The sequence below is a fragment of the Lampetra planeri genome, chromosome 3 (assembly GCF_965212315.1).
Source record: "Lampetra planeri chromosome 3, kcLamPlan1.2.h2, whole genome shotgun sequence".
Classification (NCBI taxonomy): domain Eukaryota; kingdom Metazoa; phylum Chordata; class Hyperoartia; order Petromyzontiformes; family Petromyzontidae; genus Lampetra; species Lampetra planeri.
This window is the reverse complement of record NC_136109.1, coordinates 9,818,833-9,833,266: the sequence shown is the minus strand read 5'-3', so window position 1 is coordinate 9,833,266 and position 14,434 is coordinate 9,818,833. Positions and strand designations below refer to the sequence as shown.

Genomic DNA, 14,434 nt, shown 5'->3' with positions numbered 1-14,434 from the left:
ATTCTCCGAACCGGTTCGCGGGCCTCCGCCTAGGTCGACTCGGCCTCAAACGAGTAAACCCGCAGGTGTAGCTGCTACTCGCTCACAGCCACTTGCCCCTACAGTCTGCGAAGGCTACACGGGGTACCTTTGTCAACCCACCCCCCGGGCAAGGATCGATTCCTCTAACGAGTCCACGCGATCCACCGCGTGGAGTCGTTAGGCGAGGAATCAATTCTGGAATCGATTCGATTTCGATTCTTGGAAAAGTTTTGTTGACGTGTGTTCAGGTTTACATGGAAATGCTTGGAGGTAACGATTTAGCAACAAGTCTAAATGTTTATTTTACAAGGTACAAAGTTCCCACTGAGGCTACGTTGCCATTATTCTTTCAGGGAAGTGACCTGGGCCGTCACAAATGATGATAGCGACAACGAAGTGGACTTTTCGCATGGGAATTGTTGTGTATGGCAGGAGCCAAATTAATTCTTTATTATTTTACACGCTTTTATTTAACTCGCTCTGTTGTTGTCGTATCCTCAAATATTGGAACTCAATTTTAACCCACTTCCCAATGTGGTATCGACAGCAAACTTCGTATAGTTATGTCTTACTGATCACAATACTATATTTTATCATTAAAAATGTAAAATATATTTTTAAACAATCTTTTTACACGCTTTCTATTAACTCACTCTGTTGTTGTCGTATCCTCAAATCTTGTAACTCAAATTTAACCCACTTCCCAATGTGGTATCGACTGCAAACTTGGTATACTTATGTCACACTGATGACAATACTATATTCTACCATTAAAAATAAATATTTTTAAACATTTTTTACATGTTATGTTTCGGCTTGGGTCTAATTGTCCACGCTCAACTCACGTTGGCTGTAAATCACCACGGCCCCCTTACGTTGTGGCAAGCTTCGGGGCCACTTCCTGGAGTCGTGGAGTTCTTCCATTACTAGTAGTGTACATTTCATTAAAACGTGTTTCTAAAAAAGTATTTTTAAATATGACTTATTTTTAAAACGGCGTGATGTTGATTCTAAATGTGGAGTGGTGGTGGTGGTGGTGGGGTAAACACGCGATCAACACGGTGAGAGAGAGACCGCAAATACATTATCACAGACACATTCAGACCATATTGGTCAGTTCTAGATTTGAAGCTTTCGTGACTGCAAGGATTCATATTCTTAGGTTTTTTTCGGTAAAGTCACGTAGGTAAAAAATTTAAAATTAATAAAAGTAAAATAAAAATCACGACGTTTCGGAGGCAACACAAGCTTCCGTCTTCAGGTGGAACCGTCACAGCCACGACAGCTGTATCAAGTAAATGAGAGATTACAAGAGCTACCACTCCGTATATATAATGGTTGGAGAGGGGGAAGGGCCAAGTACGGCACACTTTTTATTGTAATCTCTCATTTACTTGATACAGCTGTCGTGGCTGTGACGGTTCCACCTGAAGACGGAAGCTTGTGTTGCCTCCGAAACGTCGTGATTTTTATTTTATTTTTATTAATTTTACCTACGTGACTTTACCGAAAAAAACTAAGAACCTATTGGTCAGCCCCGTGCCCCTTTATAAATCTCAACGTTCACCCTACAAAGTTCCATCACAAGGGAGAAACACAAATGGGACCGTCCATAAATGACGTCACGCGATTTTGGACGATTTTGACCCCCCCCCACCTTCGTCACACGGCGTCACAAAAACTCAGACCCCCCCCCTCAAATATGACGTCACAAAGCTCTGCCCCCCCCACAAAAAATAAAACTGCTTCAAATCGCTTTAAACTATTGTCATTGTAGTGCGTATTTAATGTGGCGCTGCACTCTGATGTTGTAGGAGAAAACATTTATTACAAAGTATATTTAATTAAGTAGAACGTGTTGTCTATGTTTATTTAAAGTTGCGCATTTTGATGTGACGTCATATTTCTCAAACCCCGCCCCCCCCTCGTCACACATCGTCAGAAATGTCTGACCCCCCCCTAGGTACGTGACGTCATTTATGGACGGCCCCAATAGACACAAAACATTTTTTTTCCCGCATTGAAACGGCTGTGCGCCGTACGGACCTGAAATTTCCCCTGTTCAAGAATACGGGAGTCAATCGTATGGGTTGACAGCTTTGCAAACTTCTAAATATACAGCAGCAGCAGGCATTGTCAGGGTCGGGATCGAACCAACGGACCCTCCTGCATACCAGGCGAGGTAGTTAAGGGGCCGTCCATAAATGACGTCACGCACCTAGGGGGGGGGGGGGTCAGAAATTGACAACAACAACCAAACTACACAAACAACACGAGGTTGGCAAGTGTCAACAGCAAACAACAGAACAACAAAAACAACTAGAGGCCGGCCAAAACTGAATTTCTGGTTTCGGCCAAAACCGAAACCAAAAGTAAACCGAAATTTAAAAATTCAGCTAAAATCGAAAGTTAAAAATTGACTTTCGGCTAAAATCGAAAGTGAAAAATTGACTTTCGGCTAAAATCGAAAGTTAAAAATTGACTTTCGGCTAAAATCGAAAGTTTAAAATTGACTTTCGGCCGAAACCGAAAGTGAACCGAAAGTTAAAAATTGACTTTCGGCCGAAACCGAAAGTGAACCGAAAGTAAAAAAATTACTTTCGGCTAAAATCGAAAGTTAAAAATTTACTTTCGGCTAAAACCGAAAGTTAAAAATTTACTTTCGGCTAAAACCGAAAGTGAACCGAAAGTAAAAAATTGACTTTCGGCTAAAATCGAAAGTGAAAAATTGACTTTCGGCTAAAATCGAAAGTTAAAAATTGACTTTCGGCTAAAATCGAAAGTTTAAAATTGACTTTCGGCCGAAACCGAAAGTGAACCGAAAGTTAAAAATTGACTTTCGGCCGAAACCGAAAGTGAACCGAAAGTAAAAAATTTACTTTCGGCTAAAATCGAAAGTAAAAAATTTACTTTCGGCTAAAACCGAAAGTTAAAAATTTAAAAAATTGACTTTCGGCTAAAATCTAAACTATGCCGAAAGTTCAAAATTTACTTTCGGCTAAAACCAAACTATGCCGAAAGTTAAAAATGTACTTTCGGCTAAAACCAAAACTATGCCGAAAGTTAAAAATTTACTTTCGGCTAAAACCAAAACTATGCCGAAAGTTAAAAATTTACTTTCGCCTAAAACCAAAACTATGCCGAAAGTTAAAAATTTACTTTCGCCTAAAACCAAAACTATGCCGAAAGTTAAAAATTTACTTTCGGCTAAAACCAAAACTATGCCGAAAGTTAAAAATTTACTTTCGCCTAAAACCAAAACTATGCCGAAAGTTAAAAATTTACTTTCGGCTAAAACCAAAACTATGCCGAAAGTGGCCATCTGCCAACTTTTGGAGCCGAAACCGAATTTCGGTCGGCCTCTAAAAACGACAATCTGGAAAGCAAATCACTGAAAGAAATATAAACACGTAAACACAAAAATGTAGATTTTAAGCTTTCGTGGCTGCAGGAATCCATACTCTCTGGTTCTTTCGATAAAGTCATCACGTAGGTAGAGAAATAAAACAACTCGCGACGTTTCGGGCGCAACACACAATCGTCCGTCATCAGGTGTGACAGCGTTCACCGCTTGTGTTGAGCCCGAAACGTCGTCATTTATTTTATATTTTATACCCCACGTGACTTTACCAAAAGAACCAGAGTACGTAACAATATATATAAAATAATAAAAATAAAACATAAATTTTTTGATTATTATATTATTTTATTGTTTTATTTTATTATTTCCCTTCTACGTGACTTTACCGAAAGAACCAAGAAGATGAATCCCTGCAGTCACGAAAGCTTTACATCGAAATATATATAAAGCCTCTACTGTGAGAATTCAAATTGTGCAAGTCCACCAATTCCCAAGCTTGGGCAAGCAAGACACCAACATCACCAGCAAGAGACATAAGACACACAAACCACGACACAACACCACACAGCCGTCAACACATCGATGAGAATTGACCCCTTAAAGTTGAACTCTAGGATACACATGGGGTGGTGGTGGTGGGGGGGTCATACTCTCCGGTTTTATCGGTAAAGTCACCGCAGGTAAAACATTAAATGACTTCTTCTTGGTTCTTTCGGTAAAGTCACGTAGAAGGAAAATAATAAAAATAAAACATAATAAAATAATTCTCACGACGTTTCGGCCACAACGCAAGCAGTCGTGAGAATTATTTTATTATGTTTTATTTTTATTATTTTATTATTTTCCTTATACGTGACTTTACCGAAAGAACCAAGAAGATGAATCCCTGCAGTCACGAAAGCTTTAAATCGAAAATTAAATGGCTTCTTGTCTCGTCGTCTGTTAAAAACTCGAACAGATAAGTGGCAATCCTCCCCGTAGAGAGAACGAGACAAGAAGTCATTTAATTTTGTTACCTCCGGTGACTTTACCGACGAAAAAAACCTTAAAAAGTATGAATCCTTGAAGTCAAGTTCAAGTTTCATGTATTAGGTGTAGCCCCGTGAGCCATTCGGCTCTTGAATCGGGTGCAACCGCAACAAACAAAAAACTAAAACATGAATAAAAAACATCTTAAAGTGAATATGTGACTAAGTGCAAACAGAAAATCCAAGAAAAGACAGCAAAATATTGCACGGAAACTTCAAATCTAGAACGAACTGGGGGGTGGTGGGTTGACTCATGATGAAAGTTACTAAATGAAAACTTGCTAAAGTCCACCAAATCTCCAAGCTTGGGCAAGCAAGACACCAACATCACCAGCAAGTCCCAGACACACAAACCACGACACACACAACAACCACCCAGCCGGGTCAGTACATCGATTAGAATCGGCACCGCGAATCGACGCGCTCGGATCGACGCCGGCGAGAGGAATCGATCCGCCACATGCCGCTGTCGGATCTTCGCGTTGGGCTCCGTCCGCTCCGTCTCCTCCTCCTCCTCATTTCGCCGCTCCGTCTCCTCCGTCTCGCTCCGCCGTCTCGCCCGCTCCGTCTCCTCCTCCTCAATCCGCCGCTCCGTCTCCTCAGCGCCGTCTCCTCAGCGCCGCCGCCGCCACCGACGTCTCCTCAACTCGCTCCCTCGACCCCCTCGCGTTGCGGCGTCGTCAGCCCGGGCAGGCAAGGAGGTCACCCCCCCCACTACCCACTACCCCCCCACCAACAACCCCACTAACCCCCCCACCACCCCCCCCACCAACATCCCCACCAACCCCCCCCCCACCAACCCCCCCTACCAACCCCCCACCAAACCCCCCACTACCCCCCACCCACAACTCCCCCACCAACCCCCTCACCAACCCCCCACCCACACCCCCACCCACACCCCCCCACCAACCCCCCCACCAACCCCCCACCCACCCCCCCACCAACCCCCCACCCACCCACCCCCCACCCACCCCCCCACCAACCCCCCACCCACCCACCCCCCACCCACCCCCCCACCAACCCCCCACCCACCCACCCCCCCACCAACCCCCTACCCCACCCCCCCACCAACCCCCCACCCCCCCACCAACCCCCCACCCCCCCACCAACCCCCCACCCCCCCACCAACCCCCCACCCCCCCACCAACCCCCCACCAACGCCCTCACCCACCCCCCCACCAACCCCCACCCCCCCACCAACCCCCCACCAACGCCCTCACCCACCCCCCCACCAACCCCCACCAATCCCCCACCCCCCACCAACCCCCCACCCCCAACCCCCCCCACCAACCGCCCCACCCCCCCCACCAACCCCCCCCACCAACCCTCCCACACCCCCACCCCCCCACCAACCCCCCACCAATCCCCCACCCCCCCCACCAACCCCCCACCCCCAACCCCCCCACCAACCGCCCCACCCCCCACCAACTCCCCTACCAACCCTCCCACACCCCCACCCCCCCCACCAACTCCCCCACCACCCCCCCCACCCACAACCAACTCCCCCACCAACCTTCCCACACCCCCACCCCCCCCACCAACTCCCCCACCACCCCCCCCACCAACCCCCCCACCCCCCCCACCAACCGCCCCCACCCACAACCACCCCCGCACCAACCCCCCCACCCACAACCAACTCCCCCACCAACTCTCCCACACCCCCACCCCCCCACCCCCCCCCCCAACCCCCCCCACCACAACCCCCCCACCAACCCCCCCACCAACTCCCCCACCAACCCCACCCCCCCCACCCCCCACCCACACCCCCCTCACCCACACCCACCCACACCCCACCTCCCCCACCCCCATAACCCCCCCCTCACGCATTGCCCAGCAGCAGTTTGGTCCCAAGACAAAGACAAAGATCCCCCACCCCCAGCGTAGCCTCTAACAGACCGTAGGGGCAAGTGGCTGTGAGTGAGTAGCAGCTGTGAAGGGGCCGCCACTGTGGCAACACGAGGAGGGGGGGGGGTTGGTGGGTCACGTGGGTTTTGGACGATTTTTGACCCCCCCCCCTCGTCACACCGGCGTCACAAAGAAGTCAGACCCCCCCCCCTCAAATATGACGTCACAAAGCTCTGCCCCCCCCCAAAAAAATGCTTCAAATCGCTTTAAACTATTGTCATCGTAGTGCGTATTTAATGTGGCGCTGCACTCTGATGTTGTAGGAGAAAACATTTTGTGTAGTGTATAGTGTAGTGTATTGTGTATAGTAGTGTATTGTGTATAGTAGTGCAGTGTATAGTGTAGTGTATTGTGTAATAGTGAAGTGTGTAGTGTATTGTGTATAGTAGTGTAGTGTGTATAGTAGTGTATAGTGTAGTGTGTAGTAGTGTATAGTGTAATGTATAGTAGTGTATAGTGTAATGTATAGTAGTGTATAGTGTAGTGTGTAGTAGTGTATAGTGTAATGTATAGTAGTGTATAGTGTAGTGTGTAGTAGTGTAGTAGTGTAGTGTATAGTGTAGTATACTAGTACAGCAACACCGGTTGTGTGTTGGAGAGCCAAGCCACAACATTAACAATCTGAGCACGACGTTTCGCCAGTAATTACAACCAGCTTCACCAGGCGACAGACAGATTTGTGAAGAAGCCCTCCTGTTTCGTTCCTTATTTCGAGCCGCGCGCGACATCGATTCTAAATGTGGAGGGGCAACACCGGAGAATCCCGGAGGAAAAGAGACACCGCAAACTCCAAATATACATCTGAGTCGGGATCGAACCCACAACCTCCTGCAGACCGGGCGAGGTAGTTAACATCTCACCACCGCCGCTTGTCACAGAGGCACACGGAGACCCGTAGGTTTACTAGAGACCCGCAGAGATACACGGAGAACAGGGAGACTTCAAAGACACGGGCATCGTCAGGGTCGGGATCGAACCAACAACCTCCTGCAGACCGGGCGAGGTAGTTAACATCTCACAACTGTGATGATGACGATGAGAGAGAGAAACACTGCAAACTCCAAATATACAGCAGCAGGCATCGTCAGGATCATGATGGAACCCACGACGTCCTGTATACCAGGCGAGGTAGTTAAAATCTCGCAACTGTGATGATGGTGATGAGAGAGAGAAACACCGCAAACTCCAAATATACATTCTAGATTTGAAGCTTTCGTGACTGCAAGGATTCATATTCTTAAGTTTTTTTCCGGTAAAGTCACGTAGGTAAAAAATGTAAATTATTTTTATTGAATTTTTATTTTATTTTTTTATTAATTACAATTTTTTACCTATGTGACTTTACCGAAAAAACCTAATAAAAATCGAAATATACAGCAGCAGGCATCGTCAGGTTCATGATGGAACCCACGACCTCCTGTATACCAGGCGAGGTAGTTAACATCTCGCCACCGCCGCTTGTCACAGAGGCACATGGAGACCCGCCGACTCCAAAGACACAGGCATCGTCAGGGTCGGGATCGAACCCACGACCTCCTGTATACCGGGCGAGGTAGTCAACATCTCGCAACCGTGATGATGATGAGAGAGAGAAACACCGCAAACTCCAAATATCCAGCAGCAGCAGGCATCGTCAGGATCATGATGGAACCCACGACCTCCTGTACACCAGGCGAGGTAGTCAACATCTCACCACCGCCGCGGTTTGCTCCTCCCCCCCCCGTAGAGCGATGGGTCCGTCGCACGTGAAGGACGCTGGCGTCGTCCCGGAGATTCTGCTGCGCTGGAACGTGGCGGCAGCGGAGGTGGACGCCCTCACCGAGGAGGTGATCGCCGCCGCCAAAGCGGCGCACGACGCCGTGGCGGCCGTGCCACTCCCGGACGTCACCGTCGCCAGCGTGCTCAAGCCCCTCGCCGACTCTGCCAACGCCTACGCCGGTGAGGGTGGTGGTGGTGGTGAGTGTGGTGAGGGTGGTGAGTGTGGTGAGGGTGGTGGTGGCGGTGGTGAGTGTGGTGAGGGTGGTGGTGTTGGTGAGGGTGGTGGTGGTGGCGGTGAGTGTGGTGAGTGTGGTGGGGGTGGTGGTGAGTGTGGTGGTGTGTGTGGTGGTGGTGAGTGTGGTGGTGAGGGTGGTGGTGGTAGCGGTGAGTGTGGTAGTGAGGGTGGTGGTGGTGAGAGTGGTGGTGGTGAGGGTGGTGGTGAGGGCGAGTGTAGTGAGGGTGGTGGTGGTGGTGGTGGCGGTGAGTGTGGTGGTGGTGGTGGTGGTAGTGAGTGTGGTGGTGGCGTTTAGTGTGGTGGTGAGTGGTGAGTGTGGTGAGGGTGGTGGTGGTGGTGGTGAGTGTGGTGCTGGTGGTGGTGAGTGTGGTGGTGAGGGTGGTGGTGGCGGTGGTGGTGGTGGCGGTGGTTAGAGTGGCGGTGGTGGTGAGTGTGGTGGCGGCGGTGGTGACGGCGGTGGTGACGGTGGTGAGTGTGGTGGTGGTGGTGAGAGTGGTAGTGGTGGTGGTGGTAGTGGTGGTGGTGAGAGTGGTGAAAGTAGTAGCGGTTGGAATTAGAACCATCATCACTGTGCAACTATTAACAATAACAATCCTCTCTGCTCCCCCCCCCCCTCTCTCTCTGCGCCCCCCCCCCCCCTCTCTGCGCGCCGCAGTCGGGCGCAACCAGCTGGACTTCCTGCAGCACGTGTCTCCGTCGCGCTCCGTGCGCGAGGCCAGCACGCGCGCCGACAAGCGCCTGTCGCTGTTCGACGTGGAGGCGGCGATGCGCGAGGACGTGCACCGGCGCCTCGCCGCGCTGCAGGCGCGCGTCAACGCCCGGCACGCCGGCGATGACGACGCCGACGCCGGCGGTGTCATCACCGCCGAGGGGCGGAGGCTCCTGGACCGCCTCGTCAAGACCGGTCGGCGCAACGGCCTGCACCTGCCGGCCGACAAGCAGGCGGTGAGCCCACGCCGGAGAGGGGGGGGGTGGTGGTTGGTGGTGGTGGTTGGTGGTGATGGAACGAAGGTGGTGGTGGTTGTGGCGACGGTGGTAGTGGTGAGATGACGGTGGTGGTGATGAAATGAAGGTGGTTGTGGTGATGAGATCACGGTGGTGGTGACAGTGGTGGTGATGAGATGGCAACGGTGGTGATGGTGTTGCCGGTAGTGGTGATGGTGGTGGTTGGTGGTGGTGGTGATGAAATGGAGGTGGTGGTGGTTGTGGCGACGGTGGTGGTGATGGTGTTGCCGGTAGTGGTGATGGTGGTGGTTGGTGGTGGTGATGAGAAGGTGATGGTGGTGGTGGTGGTGATGAGAAGGTGATGGTGGTGGCGGGTGACGGTGGTGGTGGTGAGATGGCAACGGTGGTGATGGTGTTGCCGATAGTGGTGATGATGGTGGTTGGTGGTTGGTGGTGATGAAACAAAGGTGGTGGTGGTTGTGGTGACGGTGGTGGTGGTGAGATGGCAACGGTGGTGATGGTGTTGCCGGTAGTGGTGATGGTGGTGGTTGGTGGTGGTGATGAGATGGTGGTGGTGGTGATGAGAAGGTGGTGGTGGTAGTGACGGTGGTGGTTGTGGTGATTAGATGACAACGGTGGTGATGGTGTTGATGGTAGTGGTGATGATGGTGGTTGGTGGTTGGTGGTGATGAAACGAAGGTGGTGGTGGTTGTGGCGACGGTGGTGGTGGTGAGATGACGGTAGTGGTGATGGTGTTGCCGGTAGTGGTGATGGTGGTGGTGGTGATGAGAAGGTGGTGGTGGTGATGAGAAGGTGGTGGTGGTTGTGGCGATGTTGGTGGGTTGGTGGTGGTGAGATGACGGTGGTGGTGATGGTGTTGCCAGTAGTGGTGATGGTGGTGGTTGGTGGTGGTGATGAGAAGGTGATGGTGGTGGTGATGATGAGAAGGTGGTGGTGGTGGTGATGATGAGAAGGTGATGGTGGTGGTGGTGGTGATGAGAAGGTGGTGGTGGTGGTGGCGACGGTAGTGGTGATGGTGGTGGTTGGTGGTGGTGGTGATGAAATGGAGGTGGTGGTGGTTGTGGCGACGGTGGTGGTGATGGTGTTGCCGGTAGTGGTGATGGTAGTGGTTGGTGGTGGTGATGAGAAGGTGATGGTGGTGGTGGTGGTGATGAGAAGGTGATGGTGGTGGTGGTGGCGGTGACGGTGGTGGTGATGAGATGACGACGGTGGTGATGGTGTTGCCGGTAGTGGTGATGGTGGTGGTTGGTGGTGGTGATGAGAAGAAGGTGGTGGTTGTGGTGATGAGATGGCAACGGTGGTGATGGTGTTGCTGGTAGTGGTAATGGTGGTGGTTGGTGATGAGAAGAAGGTGGTGGTGGCGGTGACGGTGGTGGTGATGAGCTGAAGGTGGTGATGGTGATTAGGGAAAGTTTTGTGGTGGTGATGAGATGATGATGGTGATGATGGAGGTGATGGTATTGGTGGTCTTGATGGTAGTGGTGGTGGTAGCGTTTGTAGTGGCAGATGGTGGTGAGGGTCTCAATGGTAGCAGCAGCAGTGGCGGTAGTGGTTGCAGTCCTGGCGGTGGTGGCGGTAGTGGTGGCGTTAGTGGTGGCAGTTGTGGTGGTGGTGACCTCGTGGGGAGGGGAGTGGTGGGATGGTACGCGCCCCGTAATTTTCCCGCGTCGTTCAACGGCGCTAATTGCCCCCACGCGCAATTACGGCGCGCTAATCGAAGGTCGCGTGTTTAACGCTTCCACGACCGTGGTGGTCGGGATCCTCTTACAGCTTCATAGTCTCGGCGGGGGTGAGTGGCGAGATGTTGACTACCTCGCCTGGTATGCAGGAGGTCGTGGGTTCTGATTCCGACCCTGACGATGCCTGCTGCTGTATATTTGGAGTTTGCGTGTCTCTCTCATCATCATCACAGTTGCGAGATGTTGATTACCTCGCCTGGTATGCAGGAGGTCGTGGGTTCTGATTCCGACCCTGACGACGCCTGCTGCTGTATATTTGGAGTCTGCGTGTCTCTCTCTCTCATCATCATCTCCACGGTGGCTAGGAGATGTTAACTACCCCGCCTGGTTTGCAGGAAGTCGTGGGTTCAATCCCGACATTGACGATGCCTGCTGCTGTATATTTGGAGTAAAAAAATGTCTCTTTCTCATCATCATCATCACAGTTGCGAGATGTTGACTACCTCGCCTGGTATGCAGGAGGTCGTGGGTTCTGATTCCGACCCTGACGACGCCTGCTGCTGTATATTTGGAGTTTGCGTGTCTCTCCCTCTCTCTCTCTCCCCGTGGTTGCGTGGAGTTTTCTCCGGGTCCTCCGGTTTTTCCCCCTCCTCATTTGGAATCAACATCGCGCGTTGAGAGTACTTGGCTGCTGTAAATGTCCACATGATGATAAGCAACTTCGTTGAGCTGACATTTGTGATTCTCAGGTTGCTTTTGAAAAAGTGCCACTGAGCTCATTGAGTATCTTACCTGGTAAAATATAAATATAAACAACTTACAAACGAGTTCGGTTCCAGAGGTGTCTGTTCATTAGTCGAATTGTTCTTAAGTTCAACTTTACTCGCTGTCGATTCCAAACACGTACACTAAACATGGGGAATGGCTTTAAAAGTTGTATAATCTATAGATGTAGATGCCACTGGTTCTTCACGTTCTGCAGATGTGGATGCCACTGGTTCCTCACGTTCTGCAGATGTGGATGCCACTGGTTCTTCACGTTCTGCAGATGTAGATGCCATTGGTTCTTCACGTTCTGCAGATGTAGATGCCACTGGTTCTTCACGTTTTGTAGATGTAGATGCCACTGGTTCTTCATGTTCTGCAGATGTAGATGCCACTGGTTCTTCACGTTCTGCAGATGTAGATGCCACTGGTTCTTCACGTTTTGTAGATATAGATGACACTGGTTCTTCATGTTCTGCAGATGTAGATGCCACTTGTTCTTCACGTTCTGCAGATGTAGATGCCACTGGTTCTTCACGTTCTGCAGATGTAGATGCCACTGGTTCTTCACGTTCTGCAGATGTAGATGCCACTGGTTCTTCACGTTCTGCAGATGTAGATGCCACCGGTTCTTCACGTTCTGCAGATATAGATGCCACTGGTTCTTCATGTTCTGCAGATGTAGATGCCACTGGTTCTTCACGTTCTGCAGATGTAGATGCCACTGGTTCTTCACGTTCTGCAGATGTAGATGCCACCGGTTCTTCACGTTCTGCAGATATAGATGCCACTGGTTCTTCATGTTCTGCAGATGTAGATGCCACTGGTTCTTCACGTCCTGCAGATGTAGATGCCACTGGTTCTTCACGTTCTGCAGATGTAGATGCCACCGGTTCTTCACGTTCTGCAGATATAGATGCCACTGGTTCTTCATGTTCTGCAGATGTAGATGCCACTGGTTCTTCACGTTCTGCAGATGTAGATGCCACTGGTTCTTCACGTTCTGCAGATGTAGATGCCACCGGTTCTTCACGTTCTGCAGATGTAGATGCCACTGGTTCTTCACGTTCTGCAGATGTCGATGCCACTGGTTCTTCACGTTCTGCAGATGTAGATGCCACTGGTTCTTCACGTTCTGCAGATGTAGATTCCACTGGTTCTTCACGTTCTGTAGATGTAGATGCCACTGGTTCTTCACGTTCTGTAGATGTAGATGCCACTGGTTCTTCACGTTCTGCAGATGTAGATGCCACTGGTTCTTCACGTTCTGTAGATGTAGATGCCACTGGTTCTTCACGTTCTGCAGATGTAGATGCCACTGGTTCTTCACGTTCTGTAGATGTAGATGCTACTGGTTCTTCACGTTCTGCAGATGTAGATGCCACTGGTTCTTCACGTTCTGTAGATGTAGATGCCACTGGTTCTTCACGTTCTGCAGATGTAGATGCCACTGGTTCTTCACGTTCTGTAGATGTAGATGCCACCGGTTCTTCACGTTCTGCAGATGTAGATGCCACTGGTTCTTCACGTTCTGCAGATGTGGATGCCACTGGTTCTTCACGTTCTGCAGATGTAGATGCCGCTGGTTCTTCACGTTCTGCAGATGTGGATGCCACTGGTTCTTCACGTTCTGCAGATGTAGATGCCACCGGTTCTTCACGTTCTGCAGATGTGGATGCCACTGGTTCTTCACGTTCTGCAGATGTAGATGCCGCTGGTTCTTCACGTTCTGCAGATGTGGATGCCACTGGTTCTTCACGTTCTGCAGATGTAGATGCCACTGGTTCTTCACGTTCTGCAGATGTGGATGCCACCACCGCCATCTATTGCGCGGCAGTTGAACTCACGACCCTCGGTCCGAACGGGCAACTGGACGTTCGTTCCAGGGTTGTTCGTATCTCTGAAAGTTTGTAAGTGGCGGAGTGTCGCCCCGTATAGTTGAGTAGTTTTAATCGAGCGACTCGCCGTGCCATCCGCCAGGAGATCAAGGCGATCAAGGAGAAGATTTCCAGTCTGTGCATCGACTTCCACACCAACCTCACCGAAGACAACTCCTTCCTGGAGTTCACCACCGAAGAGCTGAGTACGTTTTGGGGAGAGTGCGACGGGGGGGTGGGTGGAGGGTGAGTAGCTGAGTGGGTAGGTGAGTGCGGGGGTGAGTGAGTGGGTGAGTGGGTAGGTGAGTGGTGGGTGAGTGGCAGGGGTGAGTGAGTGGGTGAGTGGGTTGGTGAGTGGGTGGGGTGAGTAGGTGAGTGGGTGGGGTGAGTGGGCAGGTGAGTGGGTAGGTGAGTGGGTGGGGTGAGTGGGTAGGTGAGTGTGTAGGTTAGTGGCGGGTGAGTGCGGGGGTGAGTGGGTAGGTGAGTGGGTGGGTGAGTGGCGGGTGAGTGCGGGGGTGAGTGGGTAGGTGAGTGGGTGAGTGGGTGGGTGAGTGGCGGGTGAGTGCGGGGGTGAGTGGGTAGGTGAGTCTGTCGGTGAGTAGGTGAGTTGGTAGTTGAGTGGCGGGTGAGTGGGTAGGTGAGTGGGTGGGGTGAGTGGGTAGGTGAGTGGGTAGGTTAGTGGCGGGTGAGTGGGTAGGTGAGTGGGTGGGGTCAGTGGGTAGGTGAGTGGCGGGTGAGTGGGTAGGTGAGTGGGTAGGTGAGTAGGTGAGTGAGTGGGTGGGTGAGCGGGTAGGTGAGTCCTTCGGTGAGTAAGTGAGTGGATAGGTGGGTGAGTAGGT

General features: G+C 51.1%; 1 protein-coding gene across 1 annotated transcript in view; it reads left to right on the top strand.

Moving 5' to 3' along the window:
* The first annotated feature begins 4,828 nt into the window (after positions 1 to 4,828).
* Positions 4,829 to 14,434, top strand: part of LOC144717334 (thimet oligopeptidase-like) — a 29,342-nt gene continuing 19,736 nt past the window's right edge. The window contains 4 exon segments of the mRNA XM_078592816.1: positions 4,829 to 5,103; positions 8,042 to 8,253; positions 8,964 to 9,253; positions 13,699 to 13,801. Of these exon segments, the coding sequence (XP_078448942.1) occupies positions 4,871 to 5,103; positions 8,042 to 8,253; positions 8,964 to 9,253; positions 13,699 to 13,801 (838 nt within the window). The 5' untranslated portion in view covers positions 4,829 to 4,870.